We start from the raw sequence: 22,914 nt of genomic DNA on the forward strand, positions 1-22,914 counted from the left end.
GCTTAAACTCCAGTTGCCTTTGAGTCATTTAAAAGGGGGAGATTCTCTTGACTTCCTACACCAGTCATCCATGGTGTATATTGGTGGGTCAATAAGGTGGGGTAGGGGTAGGGGTGGGGGTGGGTAGAGTGACAGGTGGGCTCTCAGTGCTTGTGCTGCACAGAGAATCCTGGGACGCCTCTGAGACTTGACCCCCCAATCCCTTTTTTGTGACCCTATTCCAGTCTGTAGCCTGGGGAGCCCAGCGTGGAGCAAAACAATTCAGGTTTTTCAGAAACAGGCATTTAGTGATTGTTGCTAATGTCACACGACAATGACGAGTAGGAAAAACAACTCTTGGAAGAGGGCCGTTCCCCTTTTAAGACTTGGTACCGAACAACAAAACTGTGAGGTGTGTCCTGGCCCTGCTGATACGGTGGGCCCCACCTGGACCCTAACCCAAAAACCCAGATCTGGGTCCATGTTCTGTGGGTGGTGCACTCGAGGCTGGAGGTCAGAAACGAACACCATCAACACAGTGTTCCAGAAGAAAGCCCCAGTCAGAGGGCCACAGGGGGGAAAGGCTTGCAGAGACAGAACGAGGCCTCTCAGCCAAGGAGTGCACAGCAAAAAACATACTTTAGGACTTAAAAAAAAAACTTTTTTTTGTACTTTAGTTTCTACTTTTTGTCCCCCCCCCCAAAAAAAAGATAACATGTTTTTGGTTTTATAAAAGGTGTACCCAATGTGACCCATCAACAGTACACACAGACTGCCTGTTTTCTTTTGATAGCTGGGACAAGGGACTGCCTCATATGTCCTGGCCCAAATATTACCCCCTCCTCCCACCCCACATTCCTCCATGACCCATGTGCCTTTAAGTCTAGGATTCAGGAGGAAATGTAGTCTCAAAACTACTGAATCTTGGGAATTGAAGGCTCATTTGACAGCAGAGACAACTCAATGGTAAATGGCAGGGCTGAAGTATATATTTTAGTCCAGTTGGCACATGACACATGAGTAAGGACTCCCAGAAACCCCCATCCCCACCACTCATACCACTCAGCAGGTCATTATTAGTGTTACCTAAAAGCTCTTGAAATCATCACAATGAAGAACTGTACTTTACAGATGTACTTTACACAATGCTAGAGCGCCAACAGGGGAAAGCAGAGTCCACTCGGTGGTCCTCCTGAGGTGTGTATGTATGAGGGATATCAGTGAGACTGAATTACAAACACACCACAGTGATGGGACAGTGGTGAGGGTAGTTGGGAGTCTACCCAGTGCTGGCTGGTATGAAAAAATGCCAGAGGGGTGGAAAGGAGGGGGTTAGACAATTGGCAGATGGTTGGTGGACTGATGGTTGATGGTTCTGAGCGCGAACCTCTGTCTTTGCATAGAAATCGAGTGCTGCGTCAGTTTATATGGTATTCAGGGTGACGGAGAGGGATAGTGGTTAGGAGTCTGTCTTTTCATTCTGCCAGAAAGCTCCTAGACAGCCTATGGAAAATAAAGCACCAGTGTGAGTGAGGCCTGACTGGAGTGGAGGATGTGTATGTGTGTGTGTGGAGTGGACAACATGGGGATGGGAAGGGAGAGGCTGAGAGAGAGGGTGGGCTGGGCAGCAGAGGCTGAGAGAGAGGGTGGGCTGGGCAGCAGAGGCTGAGAGAGAGGGTGGGCTGGGCAGCAGAGGCTGAGAGAGAGGGTGGGCTGGGCAGCAGAGGCTGAGAGAGAGGGTGGGCTGGGCAGCAGAGGCTGAGAGAGAGGGTGGGCTGGGCAGCAGAGGCTGAGAGAGAGGGTGGGCTGGGCAGCAGAGGCTGAGAGAGAGGGTGGGCTGGGCAGCAGAGGCTGAGAGAGAGGGTGGGCTGGGCAGCAGAGGCTGAGAGAGAGGGTGGGCTGGGCAGCAGAGGCTGAGAGAGAGGGGGAGCAGAGCCGGCCGGGTAGATAGATACCCTCAATCTCACACCTGATCTGACTATACATTAGAACCATTAGGTCCGCTCCTGAACCAAAACACTGACTGTCCAACAACCACACCAAATGAACCACCCCCACTGAGATCTGCAGTGTCCGTATCCATAACATTCCTGTGGTGGGCTGCGTTTGCTGAGGTGCGCGTCGAACCAGAAGTATTTTAGCTTCTGCTTCCGAGCAGTAAGAGCAGGGGACAGGAGAGCAGCTAAACACTGCATGGAGCCTTTGAAAAAACATCCGTAAAAATCATTGTAATCATCATAAAACAAACATCAACAACAGCAAGTTTGACAAAAACTAAAACAACTGGAGATTTTTCCAGATATGAAAATAATAAACCAAAACAATTAAACCAAAAAAACACTTAACACAATTCAAAAACCTCTCCATCTCTGGCTAAAGTGATCCTTGCATGAGAGACAGAGATAGAGGGATAGAGTGGAGGTGATGAACAACAGAGAGAGGGATAGAGTGGAGGTGATGAACAACAGAGAGAGGGATAGAGTGGAGGTGATGAACAACAGAGAGAGGGATAGAGTGGAGGTGATGAACAACAGAGAGAGGGATAGAGTGGAGGTGATGAACAACAGAGAGAGGGATAGAGTGGAGGTGATGAACAACAGAGAGAGGGATAGAGTGGAGGTGATGAACAACAGAGAGAGGGATAGAGTGGAGGTGATGAACAACAGAGAGAGGGATAGAGTGGAGGTGATGAACAACAGAGAGAGGGATAGAGGGTGGGATAGAGTGGAGGTGATGAACAAAAGAGAGAGGGATAGAGTGGAGGTGATGAACAACAGAGAGAGGGATAGAGGGTGGGATAGAGTGGAGGTGATGAACAACAGAGAGAGGGATAGAGTGGAGGTGATGAACAACAGAGAGAGGGATAGAGGGTGGGATAGAGTGGAGGTGATGAACAACAGAGAGAGGGATAGAGTGGAGGTGATGAACAACAGAGAGAGGGATAGAGTGGAGGTGATGAACAACAGAGTGGGATAGAGAGGAGGTGATGAACAACAGAGAGAGGGATAGAGTGGAGGTGATGAACAACAGAGAGAGGGATAGAGTGGAGGTGATGAACAACAGAGAGAGGGATAGAGGTGAGGTGATGAACAACAGAGAGAGGGATAGAGGGCGGGATAGAGTGGAGGTGATGAACAACAGAGAGAGGGATAGAGTGGAGGTGATTAACAACAGAGTGGGATAGAGAGAGGGATAGAGTGGAAGTGATGAACAACAGAGAGAGGGATAGAGGGGTGGTGATGAACAACAGAGTGGGATAGAGAGAGGGATAGAGTGGAGGTGATGAACAACAGAGAGTGGGATAGAGTGGAGGTGATGAACAACAGAGAGAGGGATAGAGGGCGGGATAGAGTGGAGGTGATGAACAACAGAGAGAGGGATAGAGTGGAGGTGATGAACAACAGAGAGCAGGATAGAGTGGAGGTGATGAACAACAGAGAGCGGGATAGAGTGGAGGTGATGAACAACAGAGAGAGGGATAGAGTGGAAGTGATGAACAACAGAGAGAGGGATAGCGTGGAGGTGATGAACAATAGAAGAGAGGGGGATAGAGGGTGGGATAGAGTGGAGGTGATGAACAACAGAGAGCAGGATAGAGTGGAAGTGATGAACAACAGAGAGCGGGATAGAGTGGAGGTGATGAACAATAGAGAGGGATAGAGAGAGGGATAGAGTGTAGGTGATGAACAACAGAAGAGAGGGATAGAGAGAGGGATAGAGTGGAGGTGATGAACAACAGAAGAGAGGGGGATAGAGAGAGGGATAGAGTGGAGGTGATGAACAACAGAAGAGAGAGTGATAGAGAGAGGGATAGAGTGGAGGTGATGAACAACAGAAGAGAGAGGGATAGAGAGAGGGATAGAGTGGAGGTGATGAACAACAGAAGAGAGAGGGATAGAGAGAGGGATAGAGTGGAGGTGATGAACAACAGAAGAGAGAGGGATAGAGTGGAGGTGATGAACAACAGAAGAGAGAGGGATAGAGAGCGGGATAGAGTGGAGGTGATGAACAACAGAGAGAGGGATAGAGTGGAGGTGATGAACAACAGAAGAGAGAGGGATAGAGTGGAGGTGATGAACAACAGAAGAGAGAGGGATAGAGAGAGGGATAGAGTGGAGGTGATGAACAACAGAAGCTGGCGCAGTAGTAGTAGTTAATACGAATCGGACAGTTCTGACAGCTGCTCTTGGGCACCAGAAGCCCGGGAGGTCCCTGGGGGAACCAGTCTGTGAGGCTCCCCAGGGATGGAGAGGGGAAGGTGGGGTGAGAGCTGCTGCAGAGGCCTGGTGTGGAGCTTCTATGAAGTCCACCCCCTCCACAGCAGGCAGGCACTCAATGGCCACACGATCATACAGGTTGGCAGGGCTTGTGAAAAAGGTTGCGAGCCAGAGAGAAAATGGCGATCCCCCTGCAGAACATTGCCGCAGCATCTAGTTGCGTCTCCAGACAACAAGGCTAAAGATTTTCAGTCATGTAACAGTGATATTTACTTTGATAGAGTGAAAGGGAAAACAGGCGAGTGCGTCGGGGTCTCACACCCGATAGTGCCCAAAGTCTTTCATTCTTTCTTTCCTTTCCATCCCTTCATTTTGCTACCATTTCAGAAAGGTTCCTGGTACCACACACAGACAGCGAGAAAGGGAAGGTCTAAAATAAAAAAAACAATATGAAAACTGAAAATAGTTTCACATCTGTTACAGTTCATAAAGAGTTACACAGAAGCCACGTTGTAGTAGATTGCTTGTTTTTTTGTTGTTGTTTTTTTCCTAGAGTTTTTCAGTGTCACACGCTTCTCCTCTTCTGATTCGTTGGCATTGAAGTGAAGGAGCTTGACGCTCTTTGCTAAGTGCTATGATAAACCACCTCTTTTTATAAAGCAGTTCTATATTTGTTCCATACTTTTTTGTACCAAATACAACAATGGAAAGAAAAAAATGCATGGTTTCGTCTTGTGGGTAAATAAGGAACAAGTCTCGTTTTGGTATAATGCCCCATACACCCCCTTCCTTACCCCTGTGCCCCTCTAGTCCGTCACTGTGAGGCTGAATAACAAGTGCTTGTTGTATAGCCTTGTGTTTCACAGATAAGTAGGTCCAGCCAGCTCACACACCCAGGGGGCATGGATATAGAGAGTCCTTGCTGATTCTGTCTCTGCTCTTGAAAGAGGTTTGTGAGAGAAACCCTTGGAGTACTTGGTGTGGACGGTAGTAGAGAGTAGTCTGTGGCTTATATTGCACGTCACATGAAAGGGTGTGTTGGTGTAAAGGAGAGATTAGTGGACCACGGTAACGACTGAGGTCTTCCACAGTCACAGAAAGGGGGGGAACCAGACCACAAGTTCGTCCTTAAACGAGTTGAGGTGCATTTCAAAACAAGTGTTTTGATACAGTTCCATAGAGCAGTGGTTACTAGACTTCAACAAGACGGTCATACACACATGTAAACACACACCCCGGAAATATTCACACACTGGAGTCATATTTCTCTTCGCTTATTTTGCGAATGGTTCGGGGAAACAACACTCCTCCATGACAAAAATGGCTTTAAAATGAACAAGGCGAAGATCTTTTGCGTTTGCATCATCAATCCCTTTAAGAGTGGTGGGGACTGAATAATGTGCTTGTGACCGCCGAGGATTCCAGTTGAGAGCTGCTGTGGCCTCAGTCTCTTACAAGCACATCCTCTCCCCTCGGTTTTCGCTGGCTCAGAAATGAGTGTGCAATTCTCAGTACGTTTTCTTCAGTAAGTACAGAGTGAGTGAGAATCAGTGAATAAAGGAGGGGAACGAGGCCTGGGGGGAGGTTAAGGCTAGTAATTAGTGCTGAGAAAAAACAAACAAGAGAAATTCCGGACTGGTAGAAAGTTCTGGAACCTTCCCGACAGGAAGGGGATGGGCTTTGGGAATGACGTGTATCTATGGTTTCTCTGAGGTGTGGATTGACTGCTGCCAGGCAGCAAGGGATTATGGGAGTTTTGAAGATGGCAGCTCGTTGTTTGAAGCAGTTAGTCTAAAACACACGTTTCACATGACAAATAGTCGCAGAGTAAAGTTCAAATGTTTCTCTTCCTTTGTTGGTTGAGTCAAAGGCATACTCGTGCTTTTCCGAAAGTCCAAACGTAAAACACTGTAACCAGAGCCTCTCGCCGAACAAATCTAAAATTATTATTATTTTTTTTTTAACAAACAAAAATTGGAAGAGGGTGAGCAGCGTGGACACAGAAGAGTCACCTCGTCCTCCTCAAGTCTGTCCCTCGATCATCCCACCCACACTGATTATCACCACATTGATTTGCTTGGTTTTTGCTCTTCTGTTTGTATACATGTATATATGTAGTACTGTGTAGTATTCTATTCCTCCTTTTTCTAGCATGGAGCTCTGTGACGTGGTCCTACATGGACTCCCCACTCAGCAGGTCCCCAGGCAGCAGCGTGTTGATTGGAGTAGGACTCCCCATGACCCGCCCCTCCTCTCCGCTGGGCGGTCCCCATAGGCTGGAGTACTGGGGCACGCCCCCCCAGAGCAGATCTCCCCCCGTCTTGGCTCCACCTCCTCCCATGCCGCCACTGCTGCCGCCAGAGTTCCAGTGGGGGTGGCCAATGGGGTGCGAGGCTCTGGGCCCGGAACCACCCATCCGCGTCTGATTGACACCTGGGTCAGCCTGCCAGCTGGTAGTTGAGGCTAGCTGCTGGCCCTGTGCAAAGAAGCGCTGGACCTCTTCCTCCCCAGCAAACTCTGCCAGGATGGTGGTGTTACCCAGAACGCACCTGGACAGGAAGAGAGACAAACAAAAAGGTGTTATTTAGTTAGCCTCGTTGAAGTGGCCAGTCTCATAAACCACATGTGATGCTATAGATACTGGTTCTACCTTTTGTGGAAGCAGGCTGGGCACCCACTAAAAGATCTCTCTAAGTTCAAATGTTTCCAAATTCTAAGCTTTCCAAGTTCTCCCAGTCCTTTCACACCTGACAATTGACATGACTTAAGTGTTTCTGCCTTCGAGCAGTGAGAGGGGCAGGAAAACTGCCAACAACATCTCCGTACATGTGCAGGGACTTCTGGGCCTTGGCGGCCTCCTCCTTGGAGCTGTAGCGCACCAATGCGTTGCCCTGGGTCAGGTTGAGGTGGAATGTGATGAGGGGGCCGTGCTGCATGCATAGCGTCCGCAGGGTGGAGCCGTCTATCTGGGGAGTGAGGTTCCTCAGGACCAACCAGCTACTGGTCCTGTTGGAGCTGTCTGTACTCCATGTGGTAGCTGCTAGAAGGATAGAGGGGGGAGGAGAAGGAGAGAAGAGGGGGAGAGAGAGGGAGGAAAGCTAAATAAACCTAAAATGCAGAATTGCCCTACATCTAACACCATGTTGTCACAATGTCAAATGGATTCTCCAAGGAGCTAGGAAAGTCAGTTAGTAAGATGGGCGGTGGATTCTAAGCAGTAAGCTCCGTAGTTTAGATAAACCACAGTGTCAGTTGATCAAGAGAGGTGCGTTCAACCACAACAAGGCATTCTCGGGGTGTTGTCTAGACCGCCTTGGCTGTACCAAAAGGGTACCTAGTCTCTGCCTGCAAGGCTACAACATACACATCTAGAACCTGGCCTTTAGTCTGTATCACAACACGTCTAGAATCTGGCCTTAAGTCTGTATCACAACACCTCTAGAACCTGGCCTTTAGTCTGTATCACAACACCTCTAGAACCTGACCTTTAGTCTGTATCACAACACCTCTAGAACCTGACCTTTAGTCTGTATCACAACACCTCTAGAACCTGACCTTTAGTCTGTATCACAACATCTCTAGAACCTGGCATTTAGTCTGTATCACAACACTTCTAGAACCTGGCCTTTAGTCTGTATCACAACACCTCTAGAACCTGACCTTTAGTCTGTATCACAACACCTCTATAACCTGACCTTTAGTCTGTATCACAACACCTCTAGAACCTGACATTTAGTCTGTATCACAACACCTCTAGAACCTGACCTTTAGTCAGTATCACAACACCTCTAGAACCTGGCCTTTAGTCTGTATCACAACACCTCTAGAACCTGGCCTTTAGTCTGTATCACAACACCTCTAGAACCTGACCTTTAGTCCGTATCACAACACCTCTAGAACCTGACCTTTAGTCTGTATCACAACACCTCTAGAACCTGACCTTTAGTCTGTATCACAACACCTCTAGAACCTGACCTTTAGTCTGTATCACAACACCCCTAGAACCTGACATTTAGTCTGTATCACAACACCTCTAGAACCTGACCTTTAGTCAGTATCACAACACCTCTAGAACCTGGCCTTTAGTCTGTATCACAACACCTCTAGAACCTGGCCTTTAGTCTGTATCACAACACCTCTAGAACCTGACCTTTAGTCTGTATCACAACACCTCTAGAACCTGGCCTTTAGTCTGTATCACAACACCTCTAGAGCCTGACATTTAGTCTGTATCACAACACCTATAGAACCTGGCCTTTAGTCTGTATCACAACACCTCTAGAACCTGGCCTTTAGTCTGTATCACAACACCTCTAGAACCTGGCCTTTAGTCTGTATCACCACACCTCTAGAACCTGACCTTCAGTCTGTATCACCTCTAGAACCTGGCCTTTAGTCTGTATCACAACACCTCTAGAACCTGACCTTTAGTCTGTATCACAACACCTCTAGAACCTGACCTTTAGTCTGTATCACAACACCTCTAGAACCTGACCTTTAGTCTGTATCACAACACCTCTAGAACCTGACCTTCAGTCATCTTCTACTCTAACTGAACATTTATGAGGGCTGCAGTTTTTATGGCAAGCACAACAAATACACTACATTTTTTGGAGAGTAAGACAGCTGTTACATGAACTTCATAAATGATCAACTGAACATGCACTGGTTGGACCAAAACCCAGTCAGTCAATTCATTTATCCAGTCAGTCAGCAAGTCGCCATCCTCCCCATCCAATTACTTAACAGCTAATCAAATAGACTCTGACTATTTGCATTGACCCCCCCTTTGTTTTTACACTGCAGCTACTCACTGTTTATTACCATGCATAGTCACTCTACCCCTACCTACATGTACAAATGACTGTGACGGTGTGTCGGTACCGGTTCCTCCTGTACATAGCCTCATTATTGTTATTTTATTGTGTTACTTTCAAAAATATATATATTTTTACTTTAGTTCATTTAGTAAATATTTTCTTAACTCCATTTTGTTAAAACTGCATTGTTGGTTTTAAGCATTACACAGTTAGGTCTATGCCTGTTGTATTCGGCACATTTGACAAATATAATTTGATTTACCCGAGGAGTAGGAGCTGCTCCAGCCTTGGGCCAGGCCCAGGGAGTTGCCTCCCCAGGTGGAGGAGTGCTTGGTGGGGTTGGTGAGGCCCGGGGGGGGCCGTGTGGGGGCGGCTGTGTTACTGCGGGGCCCCTGGGGGACCTTCCACAACTCATGGGACAGAGAGACCTGGGAGGGGTGGGAGATGGGCCCCGGGGACCAGGTGGACTTCATGTCCGACAATTTACCTGAAAGAGAGATAAGAAAAGAAACACATTGATTGCTTGGCAACAATTGGAGATACTTGGCATTCTTCTATCAACAACACACAGGGAACTAAACAACCCAAACCACTAGTCAGAATAATACCCTGGTAGAGGGGTTGTTGACGGTAGAGCAGAGCAATCATTCTGCTTTTCCTGGATGTGTTGAAACAAAAATGGGCGTAAACACAGCTAGACTTCACACACACACAGTCCCAGACTGCACAGTAAGGAGTACAGCACAGGGTCAGTCTCAGTCCATGTCTCACAGTATGGGACAGATCAGGAATACAGCTAGACTTCACACACACACAGTCCCAGACTGCACAGTAAGGAGTACAGCACAGGGTCAGTCTCAGTCCATGTCTCACAGTATGGGACAGATCAGGAATACAGCTAGACTTCACACACACACAGTCCCAGACTGCACAGTAAGGAGTACAGCACAGGGTCAGTCTCAGTCCATGTCTCACAGTATGGGACAGATCAGGAATACAGCTAGACTTCACACACACACACACACACACACACACACACACACACACACACACACACACACACACACACACACACACACACACACACACACACACACACACACACACACACACACACACACACACACACACACACACACACAGTAAGGAGTACAGCCCAGGGTCAGTCTCAGTCCATGCCTCACAGTATGGGACAGATCAGACCAGGAACACAGATAGACTAGAACTATACTAAGATATAGTATATACAACCTCCTCCCAGTTCCCCCCCCATGCTACACACAGGGGTGGGGATACATCAACACCACCAGAGACATCAACACTGATGGGGGCAGGGGGACAAACTAGCTCAAAGCGGAAGTCACCCCTACCCACAGATCTAGGACCAGATTATCATATCACCTGGTCCTAAACATAACCACGGGGAATATGGTAGGATATAAGATTTGACCCTGAATCAGCGGTTAGAGGCGACTTCCGCCCACTCCGACAAACTGTGTACCTGGGTCGTCCGTTTCCGGGGACGACAGACTGAACGAGCTAGAGTAGGCACTGACTGGCCAATCGGTGGAGGGGGGCAGGGCCTCGTTCTGAGATGAGGTGGGGGAGGAGCCTATGGGGGCATGGCATCCAGCAAAACAAAAACAGAAGAAGGGAATGGAAGAGAGAGAGAATCTAATAAAGAAACAGAATAAATGAAAGTGGATGACTGAACAGCTGTGGTGCTCTGTGGCTGTGTGATAGGGGAGAGTTCAAAGTGTTGGGAATTAGATGACCTAGTAGTGTAGATATACGAGTGTCAGATTGTACATGCAGTTAATTAAAGAAGCAGCAGGACCAGAAGAGAAAAAGCAGGCTCCTCCAGTGACTGAACTGTTACAGATAATCAGTCTCCCCAACCCATTGGGATACATTGCAGACACAGTATCTGATTTAGCCCGTAGCAGTTTTCTTTGAATGATTCAAGTCATCTCAGACCCCCAGCTCTCCTCTCCCCTCTCAAGACCAAGTCTACCAGAGGGAGAGCACCGTCATTACGTATGTATAGGACCACTTAGAACATGAACACTCCCCTCCCTCCTGTCCTTCTCCCCCTCCCTCACCCCCTCTGTCCTTCTCCCCCTCCCTCCCTCACCCCCCCTGTCCCTCTCCCCTCCCTCACCTCTCCTGTCCTTCTCCACCCCTAGCTCCCCTGTCCCTCTCCACCCCTAGCTCCCCTGTCCCTCTCCACCCCTAGCTCCCCTGTCCCTCTCCACCCCTAGCTCCCCTGTCCCTCTCCACCCCTAGCTCCCCTGTCTCTCTCCACCCCTAGCTCCCCTGTCTCTCACCTCCCCTGTCTCTCACCTCCCCCGTCTCTCACCTCCCGTCTCTCACCTCCCCTGTCTCTCACCTCCCCCTCCACCCTCCTCATCTCCCTCACACTCCCTTTCTGCTTCCCTCGTCCTCCGTCCTCACCTCCCCTGTCTCTCACCTCCCCCTCCACCCTCCTCATCTCCCTCACCCTCCCTTTCTGCTTCCCTCGTCCTCCGTCCTCACCTCCCCTGTCTCTCACCTCCCCCTCCACCCTCCTCATCTCCCTCACCCTCCCTTTCTGCTTCCCTCGTCCTCCGTCCTCACCTCCCCTGTCTCTCACCTCCCCCTCCACCCTCCTCATCTCCCTCACCCTCCCTTTCTGCTTCCCTCCCCCTCCGTCCTCACCTCCCCTGTCTCTCACCTCCCCCTCCACATCTCCCTCACCCTCCCTTTCTGCTTCCCTCGTCCTCTCCTCCGCTGCGGTCTCTCACCTCCCCCTCCACCCTCCTCATCTCCCTCACCTTCTGCTCCCCTCGTCCTCCGTCCTCACCTCCACCCTCCTCATCTCCCCCTCCACATCTCCCTCACCCTCCCTTTCTGCTCCCCTCGTTCTCCGTCCTCACCTCCACCCTCCTCATCTCCCTCACCCTCCCTTCCTGCTCCCCTCGTCCTCACCTCCGCTGCGGTCTCTCTGCAGGTAGCGGTTGACGTCCTGGATGTTGGTGTTGATGGTGGGGCCGCTGGGCACGCTCCCCGGGGTCATGTTGGGGTCGTTCTCCGGGTCGATGTTCTGCAGGCCCTTCCAGGGCACGCCCGGGCAGAACTCTGGAGGAGGAAGTGATTGTACAGGAAGTATTACAATTGTCATTCCTCTCATTCATTTACATGACTACCTGGTTCAGTAATGTACAAAATACAAAAATACAAAAGGTGGTGCTTGCAATGAAACTAATTCTCTTGAAAACAGAACTCATCTGGCTACATTAGTCCCATGATCATCATATTAGGTGAATGGGTTTTGGCTGGACAGTAAGCAGTCACTGTAGCTGTCCAGAACTGTTTCCCACCATCCCAGTCTAACTAGCCAACTAACTGACCTGGAGGCCAGGTGATGTTGGCGCCGTTGACCATCTTGTCGTTGGGGCTCTTGCCCTGGCTCCAGCTGTCTGGGGGCACCAGGGGGTTGGTGGGGGACTCGGAGACAGGCATCATGCCGTAGGGGCTGTACCCATCCTCCATTTGGGGGGGCTTCCCGGGGGGGCCCAGGTTGGAACCTGCCAGAGACAAGAGGGGAACCAGGAAGTTGGTTAAGTACAATATAAATTAGAGCTAGAGAATGAAATACTTAGTCAAGTTTAACAGAAACCAATACAGGAGGGGTTAAATGCAGAAGACACATATCAGTTGAATGCATTCAGTTGTACAACTGACCAGGTATCCCCTTTCCCAGAACATATAGTAGCATTGAGATGGAAATTACAAGGTTCCACTTGAAAACCCAAGAGGACAACTACGTTCTGAAGCTGCCAACTGAGTGTCATACACCATGGTCCTTTCATATCCCCCAGTTCTACTCAGTCCAGCTCAGTAGAGTTCATTAAATCTTTATTGTCCCAACATTGGGCAATGGTGTCAACAGTCTGTACCGTGCTTGTTCAGGTTGGGCTCCAGAGAGGATGAGCCTCCAGAGAGGCTGTCCATGGAGTTGGGGTGTGTCCACTGGGAGAGGCGAGACTGGGGCTGGGGAAGCTCCTTCATGGACAGGCCTCCCACCTCTATGCAGGTTACATTCATGTTCGGATTCAGTCCAGCTGGGAGAGAGGCAAAGAGACAGGCAGAGAGAGGGAGACAGGCAGAGAGGGGGAGACAGGCAGAGAGGGGGAGACAGGCAGAGAGGGGGAGACAGGCAGAGAGGGGGAGACAGGCACAGAGGGGGAGACAGGCAGAGAGGGGGAGACAGGCAGAGAGGGGGAGACAGGCAGAGAGGGGGAGACAGGCAGAGAGGGGGAGACAGGCAGAGAGAGGGAGACAGGCAGAGAGAGGGAGACAGGCAGAGAGGGGGAGACAGGCAGAGAGAGGGAGACAGGCAGAGAGGGGGAGACAGGCAGAGAGAGGGAGACAGGCACAGAGAGGGAGACAGGCACAGAGGGGGAGACAGGCAGAGAGGGGGAGACAGGCAGAGAGGGGGAGACAGGCAGAGAGGGGGAGACAGGCAGAGAGGGGGAGACAGGCAGAGAGAGGGAGACAGGCAGAGAGAGGGAGACAGGCAGAGAGAGGGAGACAGGCAGAGAGAGGGAGACAGGCAGAGAGAGGGAGACAGGCAGAGAGGCAGGGAGGTAACACCAGACAAAACAAGTCAATAAAGCATTAAAGATGAATCACTCGTTTCTTGTTTTGCACTTTGTTGCTATGGTTCTTTATATAACTACAATCAATCGTAATGCCCTTGCCACAGGATATCTGTTAGACACTGAGCAAGTCCCAACAGCTGTATTTGAACACAGACAGATATTGACCAGAAAGATGATCTGTTTAGAAAGGGCACACACAGGTCTGGGACCTGTAACAATGATGACATTCCCAGTCCCTGTCCTGCTATCAATAAATCAAATGTATTTATAAAGCCCCTGTTACATCAACAACTGTCCCAAATTGACAAGAGCCCAAAGAGCAAACAGAAGCACAGTGGAACTACTACAGTGGTGAGAACAAGTATTTAATACACTGACGGTTTTGCAGGTTTTCCTACTTACAAAGAGGTCTGTAATTTTTATCATAGGTGCACTTCAACTGTGAGAGACGGAATCTAAAACAAAAATCCAGAAAATCACATTGTATGATTTTTAAGTAATTAATTTGCATTTTATTGCATGACATAAGTATTTGAAAACCTACCAACCAGTAAGAATGACTTTTTTCTTTAAGAAGCCCTCCTGTTCTCCACTCGTTAACTGCACCTGTTTGAACCTGTTACCTGTATAAAAGACACCTGTCCACACACTCAATAAAACAGACTCCAACCTCTCCACAATGGCCAAGACCAGAGAGCTGTGTAAGGACATCAAGGATAAAATTGTAGACCTGCACAAGGCTGGGATGGGCTACAGGACAATAGGCAAGCAGCTTGGTAAGAAGGCAACAATTGTTGGCGCAATTATTAGAAATTGGAAGAAGTTCAAGATTACGGTCAATCAACCTCTGTCTGGGGCTCCATGCAAGATCTCACCTCGTTGGGCATCAATGATCATGAGGAAGGTGAGGGATCAGCCCAGAACTACACGGCAGGACCTAGTCAATGACCTGAAGAGAGCTGGGACCACAGTCTCAAAGAAAAACATTAGTAACACACTACGCCGTCATGGATTGAAATCCTGCAGCTCACGCAAGGTCCCCCTGCTCAAGCCAGCGCATGTCCAGGCCCGTCTGAAGTTTGCCAATGACCATCTGGATGATCCAGAGGAGGAATGGGAGAAGGTCATGTGGTCTGATGAGACAAAGAGCTTTTTGGTCTAAACTCCACTCGTCGTGTTTGGAGGAAGAAGAAGGATGAGTACAACCCCAAGAACACCATCCCAACTGTGAAGCATGGAGGTGGAAACATCATTATTTGGGGATGCTTTTCTGCAAAGGGGACAGGACGACTGCACCGTATTGAGGGGAGGATGGATGGGGCCATGTATCGCGAGATCTTGGCCAAAAACCTCCTTCCCTCAGTAAGAGCATTGAAGATGGGTCGTGGCTGGGTCTTCCAGCATGACAACGACCCGAAACACACAGCCAGGGCAACTAAGGAGTGGCTCCGTAAGAAGCATCACAAGGTCCTGGAGTGGCCTAGCCAGTCTCCAGAACTGAACCCAAAAGAAAATCTTTGGAGGGAGCTGAAAGTCCGTATTGCCCAGCGACAGCCCCGAAACCTGAAGGATCTGGAGAAGGTCTGTATGGAGGAGTGGGCCAAAATCCCTGCTGCAGTGTGTGCAAACCAGGTCAAGAACTACAGGAAACGTATGATCTCTGTAATTACAAACAAAGGTTTCTGTACCAAATATTAAGTTCTGCTTTTCTGATGTATCAAATAGTTATGTCATGCAATAACATGCAAATCAATTATTTAAAAATCATACAATGTGCTTTTCTGGATTACAGACCTCTACATGCTTTGTAAGTAGGAAAACCTGCAAAATCGGCAGTGTATCAAATACTTGTTCTCCCCACTGTATGTGTTGTGCACATTGTGGAACAGAGTTCCCACTCACAGAGAGGGTAGGGGCTGTAGGAGTTTGGGGACGACTGCTGCTCTTTGGTCTGCAGGTCGGGTAGGCCCGGAGCCTGGGGGTGGCCTGGGAACAAGTCCAGGGCTGATTTGCCTTGGCCGTGGTGCAGGCCGGAGGAGGAGAGGGAGCCGAGGGTCTGCTGCTGCTTCATCAGCAGGGCCTGGGCCAGCTGTCTCTGGTGCTGTTGGATCTGCTGCTGCATGTTATTGATTGTACGTGCAACCTGCAGGAAGAGGAAGTGACATTAGAAAGAGACACAAAGCTGGTGGTCAGTTTATCTGTGAGCCAGCAGAGAACACAGGAAAAAAGTTCAATGGGACAGTTGCTCGAGAGAAGGGCAAGTATAGCCCCTTATACATACATCTGCTTCTACAAGGGATTAACCACCCAGGTTCTCAAATTCACCAGGCTAGGAACCCAGGTATGTCTGCAAAGCACATACACCCCCTCTGCTATAGTAGGATGGTAAAACGTTTGGGTTTTACCCCAGTATGAGGCCTGGCCGGGTTCAGGATCAGTAGATATGACAGGCAGAGCTGGGTGAAACTAGTGGGCTGTATCTGAGAGGGAGGGACACAGAGGGACACAGAGGGACACTCACGTGCTGCTCCTGCTGTCGGATGGGACCAGAAACATTACGCTGCGCCTGCAACATCTGCTGTTGAATTTGTAAACGCTGGTACGCCTGCAGAGGAATACGTGTGCGCACACACGTGTGCGCACACACACACACACACACACACCATTTTCTAGTTGCTACAGAATGCGATCAGTCAAAACCCAAGGGTTTTTCACATCTCTAAGGCAACGAGGCAGTAGAGGAGTGTATGATATAAGCGTGTACAGAGTGTATCTGCATAGTGTTTATATGGAGGAGTCCTAAAGTAAACTGAGAGGAGACCAGATGAGGACTCACCAGTTGCAGCTGGTATAGTTGGTTCAAAAGGGTCATATGTTGAGGGTTTATTGGTGAGGTTAAAAGTGCAGGATTCAGACCAATGTTTTTTGCTGCAAACTGTAAGAGCTGTGCTTGAACCTGGACAAGAGAGAGACCAAAAGATTTGGTTTTAGAAACCATAAACTAAGTACGAGAAAAATGGTAGACAGGACTGAGGCGCTTATGCACGTAAACTATGCTGAGGGGAGCTGAAAAATGTGTGTGTGTGTGTGTATGATTCTATATATGATTGTATGTGTGTGTGAGTGAGAGGAGATACTTGGAGGGGGCTGAGAGGTGTGTGGTATTCCCCAGGTCGTATTCATTAGGCACTAAATACGAGACAATGAATCCAAACAAGGATCCCTCCCTACCTGAACTTGTCTAATAACAACCTCTCACTTTCACTGTCCGTTGAAAACCGTTTTACAGTTTTCCCATAATGAATACAACCCTGGTCCATGTTGTGTGTGTGTGTACCTGAGGGGAGAGAAACTGAGGCACTTGAGCGCGTAGACTAGGCTGGGAGGAGCCGAGAGGCGGCACTGACGGCTGAGGAGGAGGCTGCTGCATGGCCCGGGCTTGTGCTGCACCGCTACTGCCCAACATTCCACTCTGCATCTGGGAGGGAGGAGAGGGAGGTGGAAACCAGGGTCGAACAGCATGATGATAGGGACCCACTATTCTGCACTGTTGAGGAAGAACTGCAAGTCTGCATGTCTCTGAACCGTTTACAGCCACGTGACCAATAAACTTTCATTTAGATTCATAAAAAGTCCAATGAGATTTAACAGGCTAGACAAAAGCCCAAAATCTAAACCTAAATACAGGCTCCCTCTAGCTCTGTCTGTCCCCTGCCAGTCCGTCCATCGATCCATCTCCCTCTCTGCCTATCAGTGTGCCAACCAGTCCTCTCTGCCTATCAGTGTGCCAACCAGTCCTCTCTGCCTATCAGTGTGCCAACCAGTCCTCTCTGCCTATCAGTATACCAACCAGTCCTCTCTGCCTATCAGTATGCCAACCAGTCCTCTCTGCCTATCAGTATGCCAACCAGTCCTCTCTGCCTATCAGTATGCCAACCAGTCCTCTCTGCCTATCAGTATGCCAACCAGTCCTCTCTGCCTATCAGTGTGCCAACCAGTCCTGTCTGCATATCAGTGTGCCAACCAGTCCTCTCTGCCTATCAGTGTGCCAACCAGTCCTCTCTGCCTATCAGTGTGCCAACTAGTCCTCTCTGCCTATCAGTATGCCAACCAGTCCTCTCTGCCTATCAGTATGCCAACCAGTCCTCTCTGCCTATCAGTATGCCAACCAGTCCTCTCTACCTATCAGTATGCCAACCAGTCCTTCCTCTTCTCAGACTCCTATCTTCTCCTAGCAGTCTGTCATTCAACTCCACATTACCCCCAATTCTGCTTATGGCACCTGCCTGTTGCCTGTCTGCTGTCTAAACCCCACATAGCCGTAGACAGTGTGCTGCCTACCTGTCTGTTGTTCAAGTTTTGCATGGCTAGGCCCTGTGGGCCGCCCAGGCCCTGGCTGGTTAGAGGCAGGGAGGGGAGTTTCAGGCCGAGGGGGCCGGGGGAACAAGGCATAAACGGTGAGGAGGTATGGACGTCCTCCACCAGGCTACCAACACCGTCCTGCGCCCACACAGACAGCCACAGAGGGAGAGCGTCACCATTACACTCTCAATGGGTGGATACATAGAAACTGAACCTTGCCCTGTTCAGAACAGAATCTGTCCCCTCATAACTAGTGAAGAATAGAACAAACACACTATTGAGTGAGTTACACAACAGTGTGATGTACAGTATTATATTGTTCGCTTTTTAAAAATATATATTTTTTGATTCCTTGATAAGTTATTTTCCATGGTTCCCCAGAACACTAGTCTGCCCTGACTATACAGCATCTTCTCATTGAAGAACCCATGGACAATATAGGAGTGTGTGATGTTGGGGAGTGGGTCAGGGGTCATTACCTTGTCGAGGAAAGGGGAGCGATCTGAGGAGGACTCTTTGGAGTGGAGGGGAGGCCGGCAGCCCATTGGCCCCTTGTTGATCAGACAGTTGTTGTAGTCGGACATGCCCATCCCCCGCCTGTCCAGCTCCGTCTTCTTCTCCAACAGAGCACCTGAGAGAGACAGAGTAGCGAGAGTAGTGACAAACAGAGAGCAGTGAGAGAACACAGGGATATCACCAACACTGATACAGTCAGTGACAGTGATATGGACTGCATCAGGAACAAGGAGTTAACAGAGTGTATTGAGGACTGGGAGAAGAGACTTACTCATGGCCTGGTCCAGGTTCATGTTGTTCCTCTTCAGAGCCTCCTCGGCTGGATCTCTCTGGACACACACACACACACACGAACAGCTGTCAGCAGAAATATCTCACAAACATGCATGTGTATGTGTGGTCCTGTGTGGCTCAGTTGGTAGGAACATGGAGCTAGCCACGCCAGGAAGGGGGGTTTGATTCCCGCGGGGGTTTGATTCCCGCAGGGGTTTGATTCCCGCAGGGGCTACCAAAATATATGCATTCACTGTTGTATTAAAGTGTCTGCTAAATGGCATGTTATATTATTATCAGATTTCTAAGTATACAGATTACATCAGTGTGGAGTTTGACTCCAGAGATAGTAGCAGGTAGCAGCACTCACAGGGAAGCCCATGTCTGTCAGCTGCTTGATCAGGCGATTCATGATCCAGGCTTCCTCCTGCTTGCCCGGAATCTTCCCCTTGGGTGGGGCCTTCCTGGGTCTGTTGCCCCAGGAGTTGCTCTCCTGGGAGGCCTGGCTGCTCCACATGTCCCCGTCGTCAGGGTCCCACTGGCCCCCAGACAAACCCATGTCCTCCCCCCCACCGCCACCCCAGCCGTCTTGCATAGATTTGGGGGCTGCAGAAGGAGAGGAGGAAATGTTGTGTTACTATCTTTTCAAATTCATTTTCATCCACAACGTTTTAAGTCACCAGCTGCCACTGATTATGACGTAATATTTTTGTATTGGTTCTGACAGTGGGTTACTTGTATTGGTTCTGACAGTGGGGTGTTTGTATTGGTTCTGACAGTGGGGTGTTTGTATTGGTTCTGACAGTGGGGTGTTTGTATTGGTTCTGACAGTGGGGTGTTTGTATTGGTTCTGACAGTGGAGTGTTTGTATTGGTTCTGACAGTGGGGTGTTTGTATTGGTTCTGACAGTGGGGTGTTTGTATTGGTTCTGACAGTGGGGTGTTTGTATTGGTTCTGACAGTGGGGTATTTGTATTGGTTCTGACAGTGGGGTGTTTGTATTGGTTCTGACAGTGGAGTGTTTGTATTGGTTCTGACAGTGGGGTGTTTGTATTGGTTCTGACAGTGGGGTATTTGTATTGGTTCTGACAGTGGAGTGTTTGTATTGGTTCTGACAGTGGAGTGTTTGTATTGGTTCTGACAGTGGAGTGTTTGTATTGGTTCTGACAGTGGAGTGTTTGTATTGGTTCTGACAGTGGGGTGTTTGTATTGGTTCTGACAGTGGGTTACTTGTATTGGTTCTGACAGTGGGGTGTTTGTATTGGTTCTGACAGTGGGGTGTTTGTATTGGTTCTGACAGTGGAGTGTTTGTATTGGTTCTGACAGTGGGGTGTTTGTATTGGTTCTGACAGTGGGGTATTTGTATTGGTTCTGACAGTGGAGTGTTTGTATTGGTTCTGACAGTGGGGTGTTTGTATTGGTTCTGACAGTGGGGTATTTGTATTGGTTCTGACAGTGGAGTGTTTGTATTGGTTCTGACAGTGGGGTATTTGTATTGGTTCTGACAGTGGGGTATTTGTATTGGTTCTGACAGTGGGGTATTTGTATTGGTTCTGACAGTGGGGTGTTTGTATTGGTTCTGACAGTGGGGTATTTGTATTGGTTCTGACAGTGGGGTATTTGTATTGGTTCTGACAGTGGGGTATTTGAATTGGTTCTGACAGTGGGGTGTTTGTATTGGTTCTGACAGTGGGGTATTTGTATTGGTTCTGACAGTGGGGTATTTGTATTGGTTCTGACAGTGGGGTATTTGTATTGGTTCTGACAGTGGGGTATTTGTATTGGTTCTGACAGTGGGGTATTTGTATTGGTTCTGACAGTGGAGTGTTTGTATTGGTTCTGACAGTGGAGTGTTTGTATTGGTTCTGACAGTGGGGTATTTGTATTGGTTCTGACAGTGGGGTATTTGTATTGGTTCTGACAGTGGGGTATTTGTATTGGTTCTGACAGTGGGGTATTTGTATTGGTTCTGACAGTGGGGTATTTGTATTGGTTCTGACAGTGGGGTGTTTGAATTGTCAGTTGATTTAGACTTATTTTAGTATAGCACAGCCATGCACTGGTAAAGTTCATAAAGAAAGACTATTGGAGAATACATTGTGTATTCAGCCTGCCACCAGAGGTCAGTGTAGCTGCATACTAAATAGGGAGTCAATTTGTTTTCAGCAATTATATTTCCATGACTGATCAAAAGGTGTTTTCTCGTGGCTTTCCTGTTCAGACATACGGTGAGCAATATGTTCAGAACATGGAAACGCAATAAAATCACAGTATCAATTCATATTACACATAGGACATGTATTGTGATTCTCATGATTCCATCAGCACGCAATGTAGCCTGCAGGTAGCCTAGAGGTCTAGTGTCTGCAGGTAGCCTAGAGGTCTAGTGTCTGCAGGTAGCCTAGAGGTCTAGTGTCTGCAGGTAGCCTAGAGGTCTAGTGTCTGCAGGTAGCCTAGAGGTCTAGTGTCTGCAGGTAGCCTAGAGGTCTAGTGTCTGCAGGTAGCCTAGAGGTCTAGGCTACCTTGCGTAGCCTGCCGGTTGTTGGTTTGAATCCTCGAGCCGACTAGGTGCAAAATCTGTTGACGTGCCCTTGATCAAGACACTTAACCCTAATTGTTACTGTAAGTTGCTCTGGATAAGAGCGTCTGCTAAATGACTCAAATGTTAAACATTTTGTAATGTCATGAGGTCCCAGCCATAGTGAAAACATCAGCAATTTCAATTAATCAGGAAAAATCTGATCTAATCTATAAAAAGTACTAGAGTCCTTCTCACCTGGTTTGCAAGGTGCAGATCCAAGGGGTGGGTTGCCCCGTCTGTAGGGTTCAGGGCTGTTGTCACCCACACCCCAGCCCCCATGGCTCCCGGTGGGTTTCCCCCAGGCGGAGGTCCCGTTGTCCACGCTGACCAGAGGGGGAGCAGGCTCCCCCCAGGAGGGCTCTGGTTTGGGGTGGGCACTGGAAGGCTCCCCCCAGCCTAGGAACAGGATGACTTTGAGGGCACACGTGGATTGGATAACAGTACAGAGAACAACGGACCCAAAACAAACTCTTGCTCTGGAACCTTAGGTCCATTTTGTTCACATGTTATAGGTCCAAAAGGCTCCTTATCAGTTTCTACCCCCAAGCCACAAGACGGCTGAACAATGAATCAAATGGCTGCCCCTCTGTTTATTATCTATGCATAGTCACTTTACCCCTACCTACATATTACCTCCACTACCCCGTACTCCCACACACTGACTCGGTACCGGTACCCGCGGTATATAATCTTGTTATTGTTACTTTTTTATGTACTTTTCTGAAGCAAATATGTACTAAATTAAGTCTTATTTCCTTAAAACGGCATTGTTGGTTAAGGGCTTGTAAGTAAGCATTTCACTGTAACGTCTACACACACCTGTTGTGTTCAGTGCATGGGATTTGTTTTTGATCCTACAGGAGAAACCCCTGCACTGCCATTCATACACCTAACAAAATGCATGTATTGTCAATTTCAACATTGTGTGCATCCTTGTTCTAAATCTAAGTTTAAACAGTCACAGTGTAACAAAAACATAGAAGAAAATCATATTGCTAAAATGTACCATTCCTAACCTTTTCCTGGTTTCTACAATGCCCCTTTATGCAGGACAGGCTGGACCTTGGCCAGTCCAGGACAGAGGAGGCTGTTTAACTCTTGGCCCTGTCTGTGGTAACCAGTTGGCCTGGCTGAAAGTCAGGCAGCCCCATCTCTGCCTGTGCCAGTTTGTCTATTGCTCCAAGAGGTCTACTTCCTGGATCAGATTTCACTCTCTCAGTTATGATTATCTCCTCATCTCCTTTCCGTCATGACCACTGATGTTAAAGAAATCAATAGCTTGTCATTTTAAGTATCAGGGTTATGTGGGAAAGGAGTGAAGGAAACTAAAGACATATTTCAGTGTATACTGTATGGACACAAAACTTGTATTGTATTATTGTGTGTTGCATGGTTGATTGTGGTGCATAAAAGAGCAGCATATGGGGCAGTGACTAGCCAGAACCAGCAGGGGATCTAAACTCTCCCTCTCTCCCCCTCCTCCGCTCCCTCTCTCCCCCCTCCTCCTCCTCCTCTCTCTCTCCC

General features: G+C 48.7%; 1 protein-coding gene across 8 annotated transcripts in view; it reads right to left on the reverse strand.

Moving 5' to 3' along the window:
* Positions 1–4,481: 4,481 nt before the first annotated feature.
* LOC110486907 (trinucleotide repeat-containing gene 6C protein) overlaps positions 4,482–22,914 on the reverse strand; it is a 78,609-nt gene continuing 60,176 nt past the window's right edge. For 3 of the 8 annotated variants that reach the window (XM_036938944.1, XM_036938945.1, XM_036938952.1), the window contains 16 exons: positions 21,586–21,786; positions 19,181–19,416; positions 18,809–18,866; positions 18,501–18,652; positions 18,001–18,159; positions 16,997–17,137; positions 16,496–16,615; positions 16,181–16,264; positions 15,562–15,802; positions 12,955–13,119; positions 12,406–12,582; positions 11,984–12,133; positions 10,518–10,628; positions 9,279–9,503; positions 7,023–7,236; positions 4,482–6,745 (listed from right to left, as the gene is read on the reverse strand). In XM_036938944.1, coding sequence (XP_036794839.1) covers positions 6,370–6,745; positions 7,023–7,236; positions 9,279–9,503; positions 10,518–10,628; positions 11,984–12,133; positions 12,406–12,582; positions 12,955–13,119; positions 15,562–15,802; positions 16,181–16,264; positions 16,496–16,615; positions 16,997–17,137; positions 18,001–18,159; positions 18,501–18,652; positions 18,809–18,866; positions 19,181–19,416; positions 21,586–21,786 — 2,810 coding nt within the window. In that variant the 3' untranslated portion in view covers positions 4,482–6,369. The remainder of the gene's footprint in view (positions 6,746–7,022; positions 7,237–9,278; positions 9,504–10,517; positions 10,629–11,983; positions 12,134–12,405; positions 12,583–12,954; positions 13,120–15,561; positions 15,803–16,180; positions 16,265–16,495; positions 16,616–16,996; positions 17,138–18,000; positions 18,160–18,500; positions 18,653–18,808; positions 18,867–19,180; positions 19,417–21,585; positions 21,787–22,914) is intronic. The other 5 variants (XM_036938946.1, XM_036938950.1, XM_036938951.1 and 2 more) reach the window with 5 other exon arrangements.

This window comes from Oncorhynchus mykiss, chromosome 12 (assembly GCF_013265735.2).
Source record: "Oncorhynchus mykiss isolate Arlee chromosome 12, USDA_OmykA_1.1, whole genome shotgun sequence".
NCBI lineage: Eukaryota > Metazoa > Chordata > Actinopteri > Salmoniformes > Salmonidae > Oncorhynchus > Oncorhynchus mykiss.